Source organism: Scardinius erythrophthalmus (assembly GCF_964197995.2).
Source record: "Scardinius erythrophthalmus genome assembly, chromosome: 7".
NCBI classification, from domain to species: Eukaryota; Metazoa; Chordata; class Actinopteri; order Cypriniformes; family Leuciscidae; genus Scardinius; species Scardinius erythrophthalmus.
In genome coordinates, this window is record NC_138227.1 from 18,182,860 (window position 1) to 18,206,143 (window position 23,284).

At 36.9% G+C, this 23,284-nt stretch overlaps 1 protein-coding gene across 5 annotated transcripts in view; it reads left to right on the forward strand.

The window, feature by feature from the left end:
- The window catches only part of mark4b (MAP/microtubule affinity-regulating kinase 4b), a 40,691-nt gene that overhangs the window by 14,961 nt on the left and 2,446 nt on the right, over positions 1-23,284 (forward strand). Inside the window, exons 4-19 of one of the 5 annotated variants that reach the window (XM_081369890.1) lie at positions 7,654-7,702; positions 8,232-8,297; positions 9,637-9,707; positions 9,904-9,960; positions 10,133-10,369; positions 11,358-11,477; positions 11,599-11,698; positions 12,478-12,587; positions 12,671-12,848; positions 13,054-13,265; positions 14,849-14,952; positions 17,131-17,406; positions 19,699-19,781; positions 21,924-21,968; positions 22,046-22,087; positions 22,218-22,257. In XM_081369890.1, coding sequence (XP_081226016.1) covers positions 7,654-7,702; positions 8,232-8,297; positions 9,637-9,707; positions 9,904-9,960; positions 10,133-10,369; positions 11,358-11,477; positions 11,599-11,698; positions 12,478-12,587; positions 12,671-12,848; positions 13,054-13,265; positions 14,849-14,952; positions 17,131-17,406; positions 19,699-19,781; positions 21,924-21,968; positions 22,046-22,087; positions 22,218-22,257 — 1,790 coding nt within the window. Of the gene's footprint in view, positions 1-7,653; positions 7,703-8,231; positions 8,298-9,636; positions 9,708-9,903; positions 9,961-10,132; positions 10,370-11,357; positions 11,478-11,598; positions 11,699-12,477; positions 12,588-12,670; positions 12,849-13,053; positions 13,266-14,848; positions 14,953-17,130; positions 17,407-19,698; positions 19,782-21,923; positions 21,969-22,045; positions 22,088-22,217; positions 22,258-23,284 lie in introns of those variants that run through there. The other 4 variants (XM_081369893.1, XM_081369892.1, XM_081369891.1 and 1 more) reach the window with 4 other exon arrangements.

Genomic DNA, 23,284 nt, shown 5'->3' on the forward strand with positions numbered 1-23,284 from the left:
GTGTTGGGCGATTTTTGAGCGTCGGGTGGCTTAGTTTTTTTGGTGTGTTCCGCACAATTGGCTCTAGTCAGATGCCGTCTGAGTTTTAAGGGCCAATTCAGCCTGTTGAATTCACATTGGGCCGTCGGTGAGAGAGAACTCTGATTGGCTGTTCAGCTTAGCGAATGAGAGAGTGCACGAGAACAAAAGCGAAAGTGATGAAAGCGAGCAAAGAAATCAAGACGGTACAGATAGAAGGCTGTTACATTTTTACGTAATCTTACCTGAGCATTCGAATGCACGAATATTTTCATAAAAACATGAGCCAACTGGAATGAAGAAAGTGCTCAGCATGATTGATATTCAAAATGGTAAGCAAGCGCTGCTTTGTTTACAGTTTGTATATCTGCAGTCCTAGTTTTGTTTCCCTTTTTGAATGAAGAAAATAGACTATTGAAACCTGTTGATATAGACAGATATTTACTTACATGCAGGCGCAGAACGCACGTAATAGTTGACCGTCGCTTTTGGTCCTTTCGGTGTGTTCAAGCGCAGCCATTTGGCCTAGACGCAGCGGAGGAGAGGCGACAACACAGTCAGCTTTCATCGCCGCTAGCTCTTTGACGTTGGCTTGGTGAGTCCCAGGCTTTAGGAGACAGGAAGTGAAGATAACATTGGATTCGGACGTAGCCATCAATGTGCAGTGTTGTACAAGTGTATGTACAATATGCAAGTGTGGGGTCAGGGTTTTCGTTTTTTTTAAAAGAAATTAATAAATTTATTTAGCTAGGATGCATTAAATTGGTCAAAAGTGTCAGTAAAGACATTTATAATGTTACAAAGGATTTCTATTTTTGAAGTAAATGCGGTTCTTTTAAACTTTTTTATGCATCAAAGAATCCAGAAAAATGTATCACAGTTTTGACAAACATATTAAGCTGCACAAATATTCTCAGCATTGATAATAACAAGAAATGTTTCTTGGGAACCAAATCAGCATATCAGAATGATTTCTGAAGGATCATGTGACACTGAAGACTGGAGTAATGATGCTGAAAATGCAGCTTTACATCCCAGAATACGTAAATTACACCTTAAAATAGATTAAAATAGAATTAAAATAATAAAATAAAATACAAAACCTATTTTAAATTGTAACAATATGACTATTTTTACTATATTTTAATCAAATAAATGCATCTTTGGTGATCATGAGACTTCTTTAAAAAAATAACCTACAGTAATTGTGCAAATTAATGATTTTAAGCCATTTTTTATATATAATATAAAATAGATTTTATGGTATGTTTTTACTTCTCCTAAAGAATTCAGACCAAGATGATACATAAATAAAACACAAATGAAATCTCCAATAAATCTCCAGAGCTTTGAAAGAGCATTGAGCAATAAAATATTCTTTTGGGACGTGCCCCCTCACTTCGAACAGTCATGGGGCTTCTGGGTAAGCCAAAGTTTTTTCCCTCTGGCACTTCCTGTCCTGATGTTGATGATGACCTGAGCTGTTGGTGTTCCCGGATGAGACCATCTGCGTTGCTCTCTGTGGTGATCCAGCTCTCTTTCTCTCTCTGTCACTCACCGGGATCCAGATCAATGCTAGGGAAATGGCGTGGGCATAAGCACTAATGCTTGGGAGCTATGGAAGTAGGCTACTTTGAAATCCTGAAGTGTTTTCTTTGGTAAAATCACTTGTATATGTGAATGATTCACTTTAAATTGTCAGCTAACATGTTGTTTATTTGCAGTTTTCTAAATACTCTCACTGTTTTGTTTTCACATCTGAATGGTACATTCTTCCAGGACTGGGCTGGCTGTATGTGTGTTTGTGGTATTGACCGAACGTTAGATTTCTTTAGGTGAGAATGTGATGGTGTACAGAGAAAGACGGGCGGCTGCGATCATATGAGGATGCCATTAGCCTACAGACAATCACACTGAAAAAAACGTCCCTTTGGGAACAGAATGAGCCAAAGATGTAGAAGCAGGGATTACCAATATGACGTACAGCCACTGCTGGGAAGTTACTGTAGCAGTTGTCGTTCAGACTGACATGATTCCTCTAAGTCTTGCAGATTTTTAGTAGAATATGCAGCGATGCAGAACCGTTCTTTCCCTCTCGACTGAAAGGCTCTTACAATGTCTTATGATAGACTTGGATATAATGTGGCACCCATGTAAGCTCCTTGTCAACACCTCCCACAACGTGATCCAGTTTAAAGATTCTGAACTGTCTCCGGATGGAAGATTCAGTCAGCCAGGGATAGTTCACCCACAAATGACCATCCTGTCATTATTTATTCACCCTCAGGTCATTCCAAACCTGTGTTATTTTACTATCATTGATATACTATTATAGTTTTAGTTATTTAGTTAGTCATTTTTATTAGTTTTTTTGTAAATATGTCTGTATAGTTTTTATTATATTGTGTTTATTTGGTTTAGTTCATTTACTTTTAGTTATTTTAGTATTTTTAGTAACAATATTTTCTGGGCCCCGATGTTCTAAGTATTTTATGTTCCACATAAGAAATAAAGTCATACAGATCTGAACGACATGAGAATGAGAAAATGATGATGACAGAATTACAATTTTTGGTAAATTATCCCTTTAATTGTAGAGTTGTGCAACAGTGATCGGAGGCAAAAGATAATTCACATGCCAATAATCATTGTTATAGCTATTATTTGATGTCAGAAGTGTTGCGTGGGTGTTTTTGTTCTCTTGCTCAGACATGCAAAAATGTCAAGCCTCCGATTTGCATATTTCACCCCCTCTCCGTGTCGCAGTTGGAGATGGTGTGGAAAGAGAACGGCCTGGACAGAACCAGACGCACATTAAAAATGATTCCCAGTGGGATGTGGATGGCTGTTATGTGCTTATATCTGACCGATGAGCTTGATAAGGGCAAACTTAGGTTATCAGACACTTTCAGTGATATGATGAATGAAGAAATATGCCTAATGCTGAAGGTTTGCCTCAGTATAAAGTGTCACACCTTGTCTTAACACCAGATGTAATGCGATCTCTTCCATGTAAATTTGTGTTTTTGTACATGACAAGCAACCAGAGCCTGGAAATGATCTCAGTTGCCTGGTTTCTACTTCTGAAGTGTTGCTCAATGAAATCTTCTCCACATCAGATCTGCCTCCATTTGTTCTTGTTTGATCGCCTTTATTGTGACATTTATTCCCAAGTAAAATGGCTGTTACAAACTTGCAACTTCAATTTCATGCAGACTCTAAACCTTCTGATTGGCTGTGTAACCATATTTAACATTTTTAATTTAATTGATATTTTTTTATCATTATATTTTTATATCTCACAATGTGACTTTGTATCTCACAATCAATGTTGTTATTGTAGCCATTGTCTCAAGATGCACACCAGTAATGTTTCTTTCTAAGGCACATTTATAAAAGGTCCTAATTGAACGAAGGCCTAATCCTGGCTTAATCTAAGCCCTGTCTCTGAAACCAGGCCTAAATGTTTGGGCTTGATCTCTTAAATTTTTCTTAGTGTTTTCGGCATGAGTACTCACTGTAATTTAGATTATTTTTGCCTGTGCATTTCTTTATAAGCATGATAACTGAATGTACAGTTATGGTGCATTCGCTCTTTGCATCTGTAAATGCTGCTCAATCAGGCTCCCAGCACAAGGCCTGGATTAACTAGTGGGAAGCCTGCAGTGGGATCAAGGTGAGGTGGTCCTGCGCAAACAACGATCTGGGCTCGACAAATGTTTGCGTCCAGCACCACCAACATGACCTCGTTCACCCACATTGCCATCCAGAGGGAAACCGAGAAAGGCAAATTCAGCTCTCTAAAAGAAGAAAAAAGGAAGGAGATCCAGACTGCGGTAATCAAACCCTGATTTGAAGTCAGTAACTTGAAAAATGGACAGTAGAAACAGGAGAGAAGGGTAGAAATAGAGCAGTAATGTGCGGGCAGAGGCAGGTTTTCCATCAGGTGCTGAGGGAGTGCTGCCTGACATAGGGGGTGAGATAAGTCCTTGCTTAAATACCAGGTCACCATAGCAACAGTGACGTGAGGCCAAAGCCTAGGAAATGAACCAGGAAGTCCTGTCTTTGAGGAAAAGCAGGAGAGATGCATGAGGAAAGAGAGTGAGGGAGGGGCTGGATTATCTGATGGTTATCTTTAGGGCTCAGGTGAACAGCTGATGTGCAATTCAATTAGAGCCGCTCTCAAGGGGACGTTCCTGTATGCGTGAGCCGGGTGACGTTTGATGTCTCAGGATACCCCGGATGTCATATGATCGTTCAGCTTGTATGACTGCTAAAGCAAAAGAAATACACTTTCACATTCCAAATTGAAAATACAAGGTCATTTGTGCACGTTGCAAAAAAGCACATTCTTAATGTGCATCTTTGTCTTTTTTACAGAAAGAAATAATAATAAAAAAGTGTTAAACATTTGTAGAACAATATAAATGTACAACATGTGGTTTGAGGTCAGTATGATTTTTATTTTTTTATTTTTTTATGAAATTAATACTATTATTCAGTAAGGATGCATTAAATTGACCAAAAATCACATTAAAGACTTTTACATTGTTACGATATTTGTATTTTAAATGAATGCTGCTCTTTTTAACTTTTTATTCATCAAAGAATCCTGAAAAAAATGTCATGGATTCCACACATATTATCTGTTTATAATAATAATGTTTCTTCAGCGGCAAATCAGCATATAGTGATAATTAAAATTGTCCCTTTTTTATTAACTTAATGTAATGTTTCTGGTCTTACTGTGATCGATTCACCAATGCATGCAATTGAAAACAGTTATTTGACCTTGATGTTGATACTTGTACTATAAAACGAAACAAATATCTGAATTTTTACAGTGCTGATCAGCTGGTTCATGGGATGTATTGAACTGCTAATGCACTTGCGAAAACAGAGGCACGCTGGAGTTGATTCGAGACGAATAACCTGTGCATACTAGTGATATAACAGCTCTGTTTTGTTTCAGGATTCGATTTCCTTTCTGTGAACAGTGATTGTGCTGCTGGCTCAGAGTCTTTCGCATTAGCGGGGTCATTATGTAACCTGTCTGCCTCGATCAGTTCAATTCGCATTGGAGAGCATCTGTGTTTGTGTGTTCCAGCCGTACATGCGTAAAACAAACAGATTAGTGACCTCAAACAGATGCCTACTGTTGGTGTGTCCCACCAGAACTGTGTTAGCTATAGTACCTCAAGTGAAGTGCATGACTTCTTAAAATATAAAGATCGAATTGATCACAATCTGTCCAATTCATGTTGTCAACCCTTAAAAGTATATTTTTAGCACTGCTGCATCTAAAAACTAGTCCTTCTTGCTTTTGACACCATGTTTAGATCTTTTATCTCTTTGACTTTACCGAACAGGCCTCATGTTTCTCAAAATACATGGCAATTCGATCATAATGTTATCTGGAGTGTGTCTGTTGTATAAAGGGCAAACCTGCTCCTGTACCGGTTTTGTTAGAACAAATTATGCCCAAAGGTAAGCGTATGTGCACCGAGAAGCAAAACAAAACTCCTCGGGGGGCCGTCAGCATGCAGACAGTATAAATCTAGAGAGAACTTCACTGGAATTCCTTCCTGCTCTTTAAAGCAGCCAAATATAAAGCCGTATGAGGTCGTTTGTCTTGAAAAGGCCTTTAAGGAGAGACAGAAATACGAACGTTTTGGAATATAAGCCAGCAAAAAAAAAAGCCTTAATCAATCTCAAACTCTGCTAGCAATCAAGAAATGTAGGTAATCATTAGCTCTTTTCCAAAAAACACTGAGCTGCCTCGTTGCCTACTTGTGCAGCTGCCTTGACTGATTTGGAGTGGTCTAGAGGTGAGGTGTCATTTAGGTGATGTACCAAAATAACTAAAACTGAAATAAAAATGAATAAAAACTAAACAGACATATATATATATATATATATATATATAGAGAGAGAGAGAGAGAGAGAGAGAGTGTCTCAATGGTACTAAAGTAACACTTTACAATATATGAATCATAAATATACAAAGCACACAAATATTGGACAAAATAAAGTTTTAATTAGGCTTAATATTGTATGTGTATATATATAAAATCAACATTTCTCTTTTGCATTAGGTTTTTTTTTTTCTTTTTTTTCACAGAGCTTATCACAGTGCATTTTGGAATTGTCTTCTCCACAGGATACATAGAGTTTGAATTAAAATGTGTCCAAAACTAAGTATATGAGCATAATTAAGTTGCCTTTGTGTTGAGGGGGCATGGGATGCCATAAATGCTGTCTCTGTAGGGGATTTGGAACAGAGCCATTGTGTTCATAATCATTGTGTTTATACTGCATTGAAAAGTAAACTTGGCCCTGATTGTGTATCAGTTTGTTCGGCTTTGTGTTGTGATGCTTTTTGTCAACCTATGATTTTGGCCCAGGGCTGGGAAAGTGAAGCTGCACAGGCTCCTGAATTGAAAGCGGATGGTAAATGGAAACTAACCGATGGGACACACAGAGGGCAGTGAGTGAGGACAAATGAAAACATGGCCTCCCTTTCTCTCCCTGTTTCATTTGGACTTTCTCCCAGGGCGACTGAGTGTGTTTGGGAAGAATTAGCTCTAATGGTGTCGTGTCATGTCTGTCAGCCATCGACACATTCCACGTATTATCTTCTCTTTCCTTTACCTTCCCTTTCTGTTTCTCATATTCAGAAGTACACTCGTAGTCTTCGTGAGTCTTTGTCTTTCAGTCACGCTTTTTCTTGGTCCGTCACTTCTCTCTTCGACTCTGTCTCTCCGCCCCTCTCCTTTTGTCATACAAGGTTCTTGCAGCAATTGAGTTCTGCTTTCAAACAACAGACGGACGGTTCTCACACACCTTGTTTGTCGTTTCATCATGGCCATTAGGTTGGATTTCTTAAACTTAAAGGGATAGTTCACACAAGAATGCAAATACTGTCATTATTTACCCTCGTACAATTTTAAAACAAGTAAATGTTACAATTTTGGAAGGACTCTGTGCATAACAGCGATTCAACCTTGTACCTCAAGACGATGATTCTCAGCGGCAGACATGCCGCAGCATAGCTCTGAAGTCTTAGAAAACAGAAAGAAGGATTGGTCATAAGATGGGTCTTTTTTTTTATCTTGATCCCTCTTCTGTTCAATTTAAACGCTGTTAGAAAGGACAGGCTGGTCTGCGCTGGCAGCACCACGGGTTGCATCACAGAGAGTGTGGGCCGTGTTTTGTATTTATCATGGACTTGGGTGTAAATGGTATTTATGGATTTACACAACTGATGAATACCCGTCCGTCGGTCTTTGCAGAGTTTTTGTGGCTTCTGATGTTTTTTTAATATTATCATTTAAATCATGTCTGACAGAGATGACTTTATCAATCTCTAAACATGACTGAAAAAGGTCTGAGACCACTAGTAAAAATGTTTTTATTTTGTATTTGTTTCTATTCTAAATGTAATGTAAAGTACACATTAATTATACATATGTAATTATCTTAATTATATTAATTTTCAGATTATATTAAGATTTAATTATAGATCATTTCAGATAATTCTATGAATTATAATTATCTTTGAATGATATGTTATGAATTTTATTTCTGTTGTTGAATAAACAAAAGTTTATAGCTGATTATTTTATCTCTCCTCAGCTCTTTCGAGAGGTACGGATCATGAAGGGCCTCAACCACCCAAACATAGGTGAGTATTTTAGATGCTTTTGAGTAAAAAAATGTCAGTCGTCTTCATTTTATCCTTCACACAGGAAAATATTGACATCTGAGGCCTCTCAAAACACACTGACCCTCCTCTGAAGTTTTTTAGTGTATACCATCTGTATCTGTCACAATGTTATTATTATACTTTAATATTTCGAATTGCCTTTTATTTTCATATTTTTTGTTTTTATTTAAATTTTAGTTGAAGTTCTAGTAGTTTTGTTTTGCGATTCGTTTTTTTTATTTATTTCAGTTTTAGTCATTTTAGTACTTCAACTTATTTCAGTTAGTTTTTATATTTTAATAAAGCATAAATGACATTTGACAGTTATGTCGAACAGAACATTTTCAGTGAATAACGATTTCAATTATTTACTGAATTTACATTTTTGGGTTTTCCTTGAACCAATCATACAACAACCTGAGCTTATTCTCTGTTGCTCAATGCACTTATTACCATGTTTTTAGACTCTACCCAGTGATACGATCTGATTTTTTTCTCTCATCTACAGTTCAGCTCTTTGAAGTGATTGAGACAGAAAAGACGCTCTACCTTGTGATGGAATACGCCAGTGGAGGTATGATTCCTCCCTGATTCAACATACACACATGCTTCCTACATAATGTTGGAAAACATTGCTTAAAAGAAGCAAATTACATAATTGTTAATCCTGAAAAAAAGTAAAACTTTTTTTTTCCTGTGTGTACCATCAAGTGTTGATGAGTTTTTATATGAATAATCACACGTCTCCAGTTTTAATTCATGCTCACACGTAAACATGCATGTGTACGGCTGTCGCATCAATCAGACTCTGCGCTGAATGCTGCACAGGCTCTTCTATAGGTTTCATGTGCATTCACTGAAGCCAGGCCCACACAGCTCAGCAATTAGAGCTGCTAGGAAAGATGTTCATAGTCAAATCAGACTTATTTTAACTTTAGCCCATCCTATTCGTGGCGCTTGAATCGGCTGCTCTCTTAATGAATTTCACGTTTCCACTCCTAATCGAGGCTGATGCATGTGTGAGCGCGTGGAAAATCATGTACAACGATACAGCTTATACTACACATTGGCAATCTGCCTTTTCTATTTCCTCCCCGTTTCACATCTCACTGGAAGCTTAATCATTGTCCATCACTTACTCTAATGAATCGGATCCTGTCGTCAGTGAATACGTAGCGGAATGAAAAATTGTGTTCGTTCACTGAGTATTAAGTGACTTGCTTCGTTAATCTGAAAATTCCCAGTTGATTGTTCATAACTTATCTAAATGAGTTATATAGAGACCTTCATTACCCGTCCAATGTGTGTTTACCTTTATCTTTACCCATACTTCTATGTAGTTTTATGTAGGAATGTGCAATATATCTGTACCAAATAGATTATCCTCCAATATTAAAGATATGTAATACTCACCCATTTGTTTTAATGATTTAATTTAAGTTATTATTAAATACATTTATTAACTGAATAACTGTTAAATTCAATCTTTAGCAAATCTCAAAATAAATATCCATTTTTCATACTGTACACCAGGGTTTCATACTGTACACCCTGCAGAGTTTAGCTCTAACCCTGATCAAACAAACTTGAGCACTATAAGATCACAGGAAGGTGAGTTTGTTTAGGGTTTGAGCTAAACTCTGCAGGGCAGTGGCCCTCCAGGACCGGATTTGAGGAACCCTGCTGTACACTATAATGTTGATTTTAGATGAATTTTAATTGAATTTTTTACTATATAGTGTAGAATTTTATTATTGGCTGTTTACCAGTTATCAGGCAAAATAAATGAAAATAAATAATCATCGGCTGTCGTTTTAAGATTTTATTTCAGTAATTTCCCTGAGGAAGAATAATTTTGCCCGATATTTTTTTTATCATGTTTTAGTTTTACTCAAATTTTTCTTCTCTGATAGGTGAAGTATTTGACTACCTCGTATCCCATGGGAGAATGAAGGAAAAGGAGGCACGTGCTAAATTCCGGCAGGTGAGAAATATCATAAATAAATTCTATAAATCTATATCAAAAATCTTGTTCACCTTTGATAAAATACAAATCTTAGAGGAGCAAAACCAAGCTGTATTTTCTGTTTCTAATGTGTAAACGTTTATGCTCATTAAAATTTAGCAGTTTTGTTTAACTTCCTGTTACAGAGATGTTAATGTCAGTGTTTCCCTTTCAGATTGTGTCTGCAGTTCATTACTGTCATCAGAAGAATATTGTTCACAGGGACTTGAAGGTTATATTTCTTTCTCATGACTTATACATCCTTTTATTACCTCTGGAGCTCTCATAAAAGAGTAAATGCCTTACAGATACACACTTTGCTCCCTTTTTTAAATACCCCCAAAGCATAAAACTATTAAATTCCTCATGGTCATTTACCCCATCCTATCTTATACCTCACTCAGGCGGAAAACCTCCTGCTTGATGCAGACTCCAACATCAAGATTGCTGACTTTGGCTTCAGTAATGAATTTACGCTGGGCAGTAAACTGGACACTTTCTGCGGCAGCCCCCCCTACGCCGCCCCAGAGCTCTTTCAGGGGAAGAAGTATGACGGGCCAGAGGTGGACATTTGGAGTCTGGGGGTTATTCTCTATACGCTGGTCAGCGGATCACTGCCCTTTGATGGACAGAACCTCAAGGTAAATTACAAAGTATGAAACGAAAGAAAGTAAGGCAAGAAATGTCAAAAATACTATGCAACAACCATGTTTATCTGGATTTTCGTTTTAATATTTTGAACGGTGATAGGTAGGAACGAATGCCCCATTATTAAAATTTACACTGATATAGATAAGCCAATAATTATTTTTATATTATGGCTGATAATCAATAAATGCCGCTATTATAAATGCAGTATTCTGTGTAAATAAAATAAAAAATAAAGCACTAAAAGTTAACATCATTATAAATGCTACAAGTGAATTTAAGTATCACAACACAATATTAATGTACAGCATAAAAATGGTTAATTTGAGATTTGCTTAAGATAACATTTAAAAGATTAACTTTAAGTGAGCATTAGATGACGACAAAAAATAGGGTAAATGCAATTCAATTTCCAGTATCGGACAAAATATATACAATATCAACCATTATGATAAATAAAAATCTGTAATGTCCTGTTATTATGCATTATTTATTGATTTTCATTGATTGTAAACACTGATAGTTTTGGTCAATAAAATAATTTATTTGCGTGTTGAATATCACTAAGGGCTGCACATATTGTCTATATTTAGGTAGAAAACGTGATTGGTAGATACTATGATAATTATTCAGGATAAAATAAATTGACTACATTAAATATGTGCCACAGTGTGTTTCAACTTCAATTTTAAAGACATTTTTGTTTACTTTTGTAACAAACTTTTTAATAATATGTCTAGTCACCGCTAATATTCAATGTAAAATCTGTTTTGTGTCATTTCCAAACAGTTTTATGGCAACATTTTGAGACATTTTCTAAGGCGCCTCACGTGCAGCAAGTGCTCTTATGAAATGCTTTGCTCTCAAGTAATGTAGGTCAAGTGAGCTGTGATTGTTTCTCTGTGCCGTGGGGGCGATTCGGTGGCTGACTGGTTCAGAATAAGATTAGGTGTTGAATAGAAGTCTGTGTTGTTCCCTCAGGAGCTGCGTGAGCGTGTGTTGAGGGGGAAATACCGGGTGCCATTCTACATGTCTACCGACTGTGAGGGCATCCTGCGCCGGTTTCTCGTGCTAAACCCCACCAAGCGCTGCACCCTGGAGGTGAGGAGGAGCAACTGCGATCCGCAGTCGACCAACACAGCCGCTAACACGTCTTATTGAGTTTACATAGATCTTGTGGTCTTTGGCTCACTCTATCTGATTTTCTGTTCTTCCCTTTCAGCAAATCATGAAGGATAAGTGGATGAATGTCGGGTATGAAAGCGATGAGCTGAAGCCTCATATAGAGCCGGTGGAGGATTATAATGACACCAGCCGTATAGGTAAGAAATGACTATTAACACTTTTGGGAAAAAAAATGTATTTTTATCTTGTTTTCCAGCATATAAACATCCTTTAAAACAAGCTCTTGCACAATTTTGCTTGTAAATTCATCTGGTTTCCAAACAGTGTACATTGATTTAAGTAATAAATCAAGACATATTTTATTATTTTACCCCATTGCCAAATCGTTTTTTACTTCTAGAAATAATGTATGATTAAAGTTTTAAACTGTAGTATATTAAATTGTTTCTTTTTCTTACATCATTTGCGAATAGATTTAGAGTTGGTATGATGTTTTTGAAAGAAGTCTCTTGTGCTTATTACCAAGGCTTTATTTAATAAAAATTTCTATTTGAATATATTTTTTAAAAAGTTATTTATTCCTGTGATGGCAAATCTTAATTTTAGCAGCCATTACTCCAGTGTTCAGTGTCACATGATCCTTCAGAAATCTTTCTAAGAAATCTTTTATTACAATGTAAAAAAAATTATGTATCCTTGTAGTGTATATTCTGTGAAAAATATTGATTTTCAAAGGAAAATGTATCTTGTTTTTAAGATGATTATTATTTTTTAAATGAAACAAGACATATTACTGATTAAAAAGTAAAAACGTAAAAGTAAACGTTTTTTTCCATTGTAGTAACCAGAATGTAATTTTAAATCTTGCTAGCAAGACACTTGAACCCAGATTGCTCAAAGTGTGGCTAAAATCGTCTGCTAAATGGCTACTTGCTTATTTACTTAAATATTTTTTTTTCTCTCTCTGCTCATACAGATGTGATGGTAGGGATGGGTTACTCCCGTGATGAAATCAAAGACGCCCTGACCACACAGAAGTACAATGAGATATTTGCCACCTATCTGCTGCTAAGTCGCAAGAATGAGGTGAGATAGGGATTGCCACTGACCCGAGAGCAGCCAGTGTGCTATCCTATAAGTGTGTAATATCTCATATGTTTCCCATATAGGATGGGATGGAGTCCCGGTCAAGCAGCAATTTGTCTCTAGCACGGGTGAGGCCCAGTCCCATCACGAATGGCACCAGCAAACACTCCTCCACCTCCAGCTCCACCTCTGCCTCCAGTCACACTAAACCCCAGCGCAGTGCCTCCACCTACCACCGCCAGAGGAGGCACAGCGACTTCTGTGAGTCCCTACATTTCTCAAGGATAATTTCATATTTATAAATGGCCTAGATCAGAGGTTTTCACAGGTGATCCATGATAGTATTGCTGGGGGGTCTGCCAGTTATAGTTTTTGATATTATATTGCTTAATTATGATTAACTATGTAATAATAATATAATTTTTATTATGAACTATGTTTATAATTGTGTTTATATGTTTGTCAGGTGGGCCATCAGTGCCAGTAACCCACCCCAAGCGCAGCCCCACCAGTACAGGAGAGGGGGATCTAAAAGAGGAACGTTTGCCCTCACGGAAGGCCAGCTGCAGTGTGGTGGGCAGTCGTAGCATCCCCCCGTCGAGCCCCATGGTCAGCACAGCCAACAACCCCAACAAGGCCGAGATCCCTGACCGCCGCAAGGACATCAACGTAACAACGGTAATCAAGCACAGGAAACCACGCACATACGGTTACAGGAAATATTCATTGAAATATAAATTTTTTTCATTGATTGTCTTAGGGCTTGTGCACTAGATTCCAGGTCTTTTGAAGCTATCTGATATATTTATGTGAGGAACGGACTGAAATTTAAGCCTTTAACCTTGCTTGCAGCCATGGTCACCATTCACTTTCATTCTATGGAAAAGGGAAGCTGGACATTCTGCTATAAATAACTCCTTTTGTGTTCCAAGGAAGAAAGAAAATCCTGCCTTTTTGAAAGACATAAGTAAATAATGATGGAATTTTCATTTTTGGATGCTCATTTCCTTTAATAGAGAAAAGAATATAAATCATCCTGATGACAATTCAAGTGCCACCCATTAAAATGTTGCATAACTTTTTTTTCCCCTGGGGCGCATGTTCAGATTCGTTATTGGCATTCTCAGGTCAGAAATTGATGTTCCCTTAGTATGCAAAACAACTTGTTCCTAAAATGTTCCGTTGAACAAAATGCATGAATTTCTGAGGACAACTGTGTCAGAAATGCTGGTTATATTTAGATAGCCTTAGTGACATAAACTACAGTACCAGTCAAAAGTTTGGAAACACTACTATTTTTAATGCTTTTGAAAGAAGTCTCTTATGCTCATCAAGCCTGCAGTTAAAAAAAAAAAAAAAAAGAAAAAGAAAAACACTAATATTATGAAATATTATTACAATTTAAAATAATGGTTCTCTTTTTTTAATATACTTTAAAATGTAATTTATTTTTGAGATGCAAAGCTGAATTTTCATCAGCAAGTACTCCAGTCTTTGGTGTCTTATGATCCTTCAGAAATTATTCTAATATGATAGTTTGATACTCAGTTATTATCAATGATGGAAACAGTTGTGCTGTTTAATATATATTTTTTGGAATACTTTTTTCAGGATTCATTGATAAGTAAAACGTTAACAGCATTTATTCATAAAAACAGCATTTATTCAAAATAAAAACATTTGTAACAATATAAATCGTTACCATCACCTTTTATCAATTTAACGCATCCTTGTTGAATTAAAGTACTAATTTCTTAAAAAAAAAATAGTTATTGTTCCCAAACTTTTGAACGGTAGTGTATATTGTTACAAAAGATTTCTATTCTAAATAAATACAGTTCTTTTTAACTTTTTATTCATCAAATAATCCTGAAAAAAATATCTCAGGTTATAAAAAAATATTAAGCAGCACAACTGTTTCCAACATTGATCATAAATCAGCATATTAGAATGATTTCTGAAGGATCATAAGACACCAAAGACTGGAGTACTTGCTGATGAAAATTCAGCTTTGCATCACAAAAATAAATTACATTTTAAAGTATATTAAAAAAGAGAAACATTATTTTAAATTGTAATAATATTTCATAATATTACTGTTTTTTTTTGTTTGTTTTTTTTTATTGCAGGCTTGATGAGCATAAGAGACTTCTTTCAAAAACATTAAAAATAGTAGTGTTTCCAAACTTTTGACTGGTACTGTATGTCTGTGTTAATTTCCATCTTTTTTGGTTTTCAATGCTTTCTCTTTCATGTTTTAGAACAACATCCCTGCCAGTGCCATGACCCGTAGGAACACTTACGTATGTACGGACCGTACCAGCACGGACAGACACACCTTACTACAGAATGGGAAAGAGAACAGGTAAACGTGTCTCTGTATATGTGTCTCTGTATTTTATGTGTATTGAAGTTTTATAATTGATGTCCATGTTGAAGCTGAAACTATTTTTTCCTGTGGGCTTGTTTATTGAGATGGATTACGTCTGTTATGCTTCAGCAATGGCAGATGGTGGCTGCTTAGCTGTCCTTCTATCACTCTCCTCTCCCCCCCCCCCCCCCTTTGGGGGAGGTCCAAAGACTGAGTGTCATGTGACTTAAAGAGAATGAGAGGAGGCACATGGTGACATGGATTGTCTGGGTCACAAGGCTGCTTGACTGGTTGACCTAAAGAAGCCTCCCTCCCCTGAGCCCAGCCAGTACAGTACATATGTCTACACAAGTAAAATCACCATCACCATAATTGACAAATACATAGTCTGAAATCTGAGACCACCTGGGAAATTATTTTTATACTTTAAATGGTATTATAAGCATAACAATTTGATTAAAATGGAATTTATATTAATATTTTATGTTTGATATGTCACAAATTAGCTTTTTTGATTAGTTACTTTAAAAATAATACTTAAATGTATATTTTTATTTTACAGTTTAAAATAAACATAGATTCTGGGATTTTAAATCCCAGACTAGTCTTAAATCCTTTGGACCCCATGCACACACCCAGCCATGCTGTTTCAAACCCCTTCATCATGCTAATTTTCTGCTCAACACCGCTATTAATGACTGCAGTGTGGCTGACCAAGGGAAGCTAATATGTGAAACCCTGTTATAGGAAATCCTGTGTGCGTGTGTGTGTGTGTGTGTGTGTGTGTGTGTGTGTGTGTGTGTGTGTGTGTGTGTGTGTAAGGTCCATCAACGCTGGGTTATTTAGAGCGTTAAGTGAAGTGGCCCCAGGCGAGTGGGCAGACTGAGGCAGCATGTGAGATCTGTTAGATCTATGCCAAAACTGAGCGAGATTGAGGGGACAGAGGCATTCCGTTGCCAAGAGATGCACGTCAGCAAAGTGAATCCATCTGAACGGAGAGATCATTAGTGCTGGTTGCTATGGAAAGCATCACGATTCCTATTGCTCATCAAAAGGAGAGGTGTGCTACTGTGATCAGACAACATCAGGTTTAAACAGAAATCAAGTAGTCCCTGGTAACCACCTAACAACTGCATAGCAACACCCTAGTAACAAGCCAGAACACCGTAGCTAGCAGTTGCATAGAAACACCCTAGTAACCACCCAGAACACCACAGCAATTGAATGGCAACACCTTAGTAACCACCTGGAACACTCTTCCATTGCACAGCAGCATGTTATCCACTATTAAGCACACTTCAGCAATGCCAGTAGAATTGTGAGCTTTGAAGGAGTATTATCACTCCTTTTCTCTCTTTGATGTTTGACTTTCTGTCCTTTGTCCTGGGTTTGGACTTGTTTGACAAACAGAAAATAGAGTGATTTGTCTCGCCTTTTCTCTGCGTTGAGATGTGCAGTCGTGTGCAAGCTTTTTTCCACTAAGGGTTCTGTTTTAATTTGCCTTAAGTGGCTGTTTCTGAGATGGGAATAAGAACACAAGAGAGCTCATGCCTCAGTGACTCAGCAGCATTCTGCCTCAAATTTACGCTCAACTGAACCCAAAGAGAGCGGCCTCTTCAAGTGTCGAGATCTGATGTCGGTTTAATCGCATCGCTATAGAGCTGTTACTGTGGTACGTTTTGGACTTCGTCTTATGGATTAAGTTCTGCCACCAAAGTAGCCTCTAGTTAGAACCACTATGACTGCTAATGAGTGGGAACAATGAACGTACAGCACAGCAGCCATAATTAAGTCTTTGCCTGTGCAAAACTCATTTTGCTAATGTGTTATAAAAATCTTTATATCTGATTTTGAACAATAACTTCTAATAGTGTGAGCTGCAAGGTTGTTTATGGATGGTATTTGCTTTTGTTGAAGCCATCAACAAAAAATACGTTCGGAACCAAGGCCGCTGAAAAAGTGAGTGGGATCTGTTTAACTTTATTATTATGCCATTGATTAAATGGTCGTTAACATTTTGCTAAGCCATTGCTATGCTGTTGCTCATGTGCTCTTTGTGGTTGTTAGAATTGCTGCTATGGTTGTTCTTGATGGATATCATTCTTCTCCGGAATGATCCATGCTGGCTATGTGACAAACTTTTCATCCATATTTTCTTGTCTCTTTCCTCAGCTCCTTGTCACATCGATTACCTCCAGCCTCCCCATCCACCCACAGCATCTCCGGGGCCGGGGCCTCTGGCTCCACATCTTCAGAACGTTCTCGGCTGACGAGGGGATCCACCATACGCAGCACCTTCCACGGTGGCCAGCTAAGGGACCACCGGCCTCCCACCCACGCACCCCCCACCTCACCCACCCTCTCCCACGAAGCCAGCCCTCTGCCACACTCCCGTAGCCGTGCCACCACAAACTTGTTCTCTAAGCTGACCTCAAAACTTACCCGCAGGTAAGAGGAAAGCGACGGTTTCATCTTGTAAACCAGAATGACTTTGTGAGAGTAAACATTTGTTGATTATAGATAAAAATAGATCCACATAAAATCAATGGATCCAATAGATCCTTCCCAAATCTTCTACTTTTAGTATATATTGTTCTTTCTGAAGACGTTTAAGGCTCCTTCACACTAAGAACGATAACTATAAAGATAACTATATTAGCATTCATGCCAAGCACAATAACTATATAAACATAACTATATTAGCATTCACACCAAGAACAATAACTATAAACCTAACTAAAATGATAACTATTTTAGTATTCATACCAACGGACCAACTATATACCAACTATAAACATAACATAATAATGATAACATGAACTATAACTTTAAAAAAAACTATAACGATAACTATATTAGCATTCACACCAAGAACAATAACTATAAACCTAACTAAAATGATAACTATTTTATTATTCATACCAACGGACCAACTATATACCAACTATAAACATAACAATAATAATGATAACATGAACTATAACTATAAAAAAAACTGTAACGATAACTATATTAGCATTCACACCAAGAACAATAACTATAAACCTAACTAAAATGATAACTATTTTAGTATTCATACTAACGGACCAACTATATACCAACTTAAAACATAACAATAATGATAACATGAACTATAACTATAAAAAAAAAACTATAACGATAACTATATTAGCATTCACACCAAGAACAATAACTATAAACCTAACTGAAATGATAACTATATTATTATTCATACCAACGGAACAACTATATACCAACTATAAACATAACAATAATGATAACATGAACTATAACTATAAACATAACTATAAAGAGTCACACTCTGAGGAGAACTATATTAAAATATATTAAGAACTATAATAAAGAGAACTATATTAGCATTCAAACCAAGAACAACAACTATAAACATAGCTAAAATGATAACTATATTAGTATGTATACCAATGGACCATCTATAACTATAAATATATATATTTACTATAAAGAACAGCATTGACACTAACGAACAAAAATGATAAAAATAACTATGACAAAAACAATATTAGTGTTCACCCCAAGAACAATAACTATAAACATATATATAACGATAAATATATTCGTATCCACACTACCAGACGATAACTATAAAAATAATTATAACGAAAATGATATTAGTCTCCTTACCAAAGGACGATAATAATAAAGACGTTTTCACACCAATAACGATAACTAAGCGTCCACACCAACAGACGATAATTCTAACGATAACTATTTTAGCATCCACACCAAAGAACAATAGCTTTAAAAACAACTATAATGATAACTATATTGGAATCCACATAATATTCTGTTCATTTCGAAGCGTTCTGCAATTATGTTGTCTGCCTTTTAAGTGCTCAAACTTAATGTCAGGGTGGATTCTGATTGAATGTCAGTGTTTTTATTGTTCATCGGTTGAAAAAATTATTCTGAAAGCGAATATAACGATATTGTTATAATACAATGACTTTGTTGTTATCATTGTACATGTGGTGTGGATCTATTCTCACAAAATTCGAAGGAATTTTTAAAACTTCTTTTAAAACTTTTAGTTATCGTCCTTGGATGTGAATCGCTCTTTAGCCGCATAAGAGCAAAATGACATGGGCTCCACCGCTAGAGCCAATTAGTTTACAAAGTCATCTTTCATTTGGTTTGGTGCCCATTGTCCTGTGGAATATGAGGAGGTAATTTAGTTAGATATGGGAGCGTTTGAAGTCCGTAATGTGATTGAGATGTTCAGTAGAAAGTAGGAACGCTGATGGGGCGCTTTGCTCTTCAGCATCCTCAGTTGAATTGTTTATGTGCCTGTCTGGGCCAAAAGCCAGAAAGAACGACTTTTGCAGAGATACGCAACTAGAAGCTCTTTATTAGATTAGAGCAACACTTCCATCTCTTAGATTAGATTAAGCACCTATCTAGGATGACATCCAATGGATAAAGTCCTTTTTCCGCATAAGTTTGCATATGTACTCTCTGCATTAACTCTTCCTCAAGCCTCCTGTGTTATTAACCGACAGTTTCAGGCGCCTGCTCCTCGTGTCTCTATCTCTTGGTCTTGGCTGTTGTTGGGTGCTCAGTGTTTCTGTTTTGTTTATTTGTTTCTTTGCCTTTTTTTCCCTTGCTGCAATCTTATTTCTCTCTCGATCTCCCTGTTCCCCTCCTTCTTTCTGTCTATCACACTGTCCTTTTCTCTTTTTCCTTCCCCTCATCAACTCTTAGGGTCAATCTTGACCCCTCTAAGCGCCAGAGCTCAAACAAGTCAGTCTCGGGCTGCACTCTGCCACAGGGATCAAAAACAGTTAGTAAGTTTTCTTCCTGTTTGTGGCCTTGTTCCATCTCTCAGTCTGTCAAAATAATCAGTCTCACCGCTCTCTTTGGCACCCGTGTTGGCGCTGGGTGTCAGAGCACCTCTTTGAGCTTTCAGAGATAATTCAAAATTGAAATTCTGTCATCATTGACTGTCATCATCACCCTTGTGTCCAAACCTGTATGGTTTTGTGCGATGTGGGATGTTGAGAGCTGTCGGGCTACAAAAAGCAGCAGAAAAGTCGAATATTACTTGTTTGCCACAGCTGGGTTCCGGAAGTAAAAATCTGATTTATTTTTTCCATAGGGCAATTTGAATTGATGTTGAATGATAACTTACACTCAGAAAAGCTATCACTGGGACGGTACCCTTTAAATAGGTTCCAATATGTACCAGTTAGGTTCTAAGATGTACAATTTTGGTACCAATATGTACATTTTGAGGTACTATGGGTACAAAGGGTACTGGGCCAGTGACAGCTTTTGTACCTCTGAGAGTGTATAAACCTTTAAAGACAGACCTAATGTGAGTTTCAGGGTTGTTAATCGATAGTGTATGGTTTTGTTGAATCCATCAATCCACATTAATTCAACATATTTTTTAAATAATTGTGTTTAACAGCGGTACCATTGATTCTGCAAAGATAATTATATATTAATCAATAGTTTTATATTTATCCAACATTTTAATTTGATTGTCATTCGCAATGCTTCATGGGATTGTAGTTCTTTCCCTCATTTGACCTTTGTAGCTGGTTGGTTTAATTCATGGCTTCTAACTCTTCAACAAAGAACTTTTACAAAGAACCGTTACACTCTATTGCAAGTCTTCTGAAGCCATATGATAACTTAATTCACTGAAAATCATCCTTTTTGCTGTGGCTCTTAAATCGCATTCATTTCAAATATGGCATGGTATGGCACGACATGTATGAATCAAATAAGTTTTTAAAGCAACAGCAAAATTTGTCATTTCCACAACATGACAACCCCAATTTGGGTAATATGCCAAATATTTCAGTTTTGAAGAGAAGAAAAGAATTATACATGTTTGGAATGGCACTAGGGTAAGCAAATGTTTTCAGTTTTGACAGAATTTTTTTAGGTGAACCAACACTATTTTGATTATTATTGTCAATGCATTTTGTAAAACTGAATTTTTTGCGGATGTGTTTGATGCTCAAGAGGTCTTTTACACCATAGCTCCATCCATGTATCACTTTTTTCATTCACTCATTCACAGGAATGGCATTTAGCTTGGCCTGAAGAACACTGTGCCCTTATTAGATTTCTCGTGATTCTTAACGGAATTAAAAATGCTTTGTAAAACAATTTCATCTGGACTGTTGTATCACAAAAGCCTAACTTTGGAAAAGGCAGAGCCAAGCAAGGGCTTCCTCTCTCCACTTTAGACCCAGATTAGTTATGTAACTTGTATTTTATCCTCTCATGTCAAATCCCAATCACCGTTGGCCAAGCTCATTTGCCTCCCCTGCTTATCACAAGATATTGTTTTCTGTCCGGATATGGTTTATTCACACCCAACAGAGAGCCCTCCATTTTCACTGTAATGCTTGAGGAAGATGGCTGTGTACTGTCCCTTTAAAAGGGAATACACTGGCCACCTCATTTGCTACATTATGTGAATGGAAAGTTTCACAAGTGTTCATAAAAGCAGCCTTGAACCGTAGCGCCCTCATGAGGACATCAGCCAACTAGCACTTTCTTTGTTTAGAACTAATAATAACAACTAATGTCTCATCTAGAATATTAGATTAATAAACTCAAAGGCAAATAACAACACACAAGAAATTGGTTTTAGATGGTATTATTAAGGATACAATTGTGAATGTTTCTTTAAATTGTGTTACACTGACATGAAGCAACGTGTGACGATGTCTCAAAAACATAATTAACGTATTCTATAAGAAAATACATAATCCTACCCTATCAAATCCATCACTGCTGTCAGTTTCTTTTGTTCTCAGTAGTGATATTTGTGGATTGATTGAAGGTGACGTCAGTGTAACGGTGCACGTCTGTGATTGGTTGTTGTGGAGGGAGGAATAAACTGTGATAATCGCCGCTCTATTGGCCAATTGATTCCTAACATGAACCATTTTTGTCTTCTTCTTGAGGGTCACAGACGAACCTGAGAGAGTCAGCAGATCTCCGGTCACAAGGTGAGTGTTTCCATATTCTTTTTTATACACATATTTGACTGAGGAAGTAGCATAAAAGTTGTCCATCTTCATTTCAGAAAACAAGCAAGCAACTCAAACAGAAGACAGACAGAAAATAGGTAGAGGAAATTGAAAAATAATAGCACAAAGAATATCTAGATAAATGAACAAATGTTATTTGCTCGGTAAAAAAAAAAAAAAAAAAAAAACGTCCTCACATACTATTTTAACTCTGTCACTTCTCCTTAGCTACAGATACAGCTACAAAAAGTCAGGCTAAAAAACACAGGTAACTTCTAGCATGTGCTGCGTGCCATGTCAGATCAGACTGATCAGAATGTGACTGCTTTTTGTTAATTATATAGAACTGTGAACTGTACTGTATGTGCATCAAATCTAGCTTAGATGTAGAGTTTCCTTAGATACGTACTTGTCCTTCCCTTTACCTTTTCCATATTCACAATCACAATATGACATTGACAGTGGTTGGCTATTGCATTTCGAAAGTCACATTTCCGTTTTTTTTTTTAAACATGGATGTTTGAATGACATTTTTTTATTTTCTGTGCTAATAGTGACCAGCTAATTTCAATATATATTGCTGGTAAAAGTTGAATGTATTTGGAATGCAGTTTACATTCGGTTGAGAGTTACATTGAGGGATAATGTGTATGAGGCTTATGAAGTGCATGACACCAGTGATGTTTGGCTGCACAGGTCGTACTGATTTCAGCATACACATAGTGCTCTACCTATACACTTTTGTTCTATACTTTGCCTGATTTTTATGTTATTATATTCTATTTCTATATTTGTATGTGCCTGAATGTTTTTTTACTCTACCGTTCAAAGGTTTGGGTTTAGTAGGATTTTTTTTAAAAGAAATTAAGACTTTTATTCAGTGAGGATGCATTAAAGGGTTAGTTCACCCAAAAATGACATTCTTGTTTTTAATTACTCACCCTCATCTTCAGAACACAAATGAAGATATTTTTACCGAGAGGTTTCTGAACCAGCCATAGTCATTGTAACTTTCAAGACCCAGAAAGGTAGTAAAGACATCGTTAAAATAGTCCATGTGACTACAGTGGTTCAAGCGACGAGAATAAACCAACAGTTCTCTTCTCCTCCATGTCAGTCTGCTGCGCTATTTACGTAGTAAACAGTGCAGAGCCTCTGTGTTCTACATCAGAACACCGGTGATTATTGGCCAGCTCCTGCGTCAGCATCACACGCGTGCGTCGTTGTGCTCAAATGAACAGTGTCGGCCAATAATGAGCTGGCGTTCTGACGTTGACGCCGTTTCAAAGATGAAC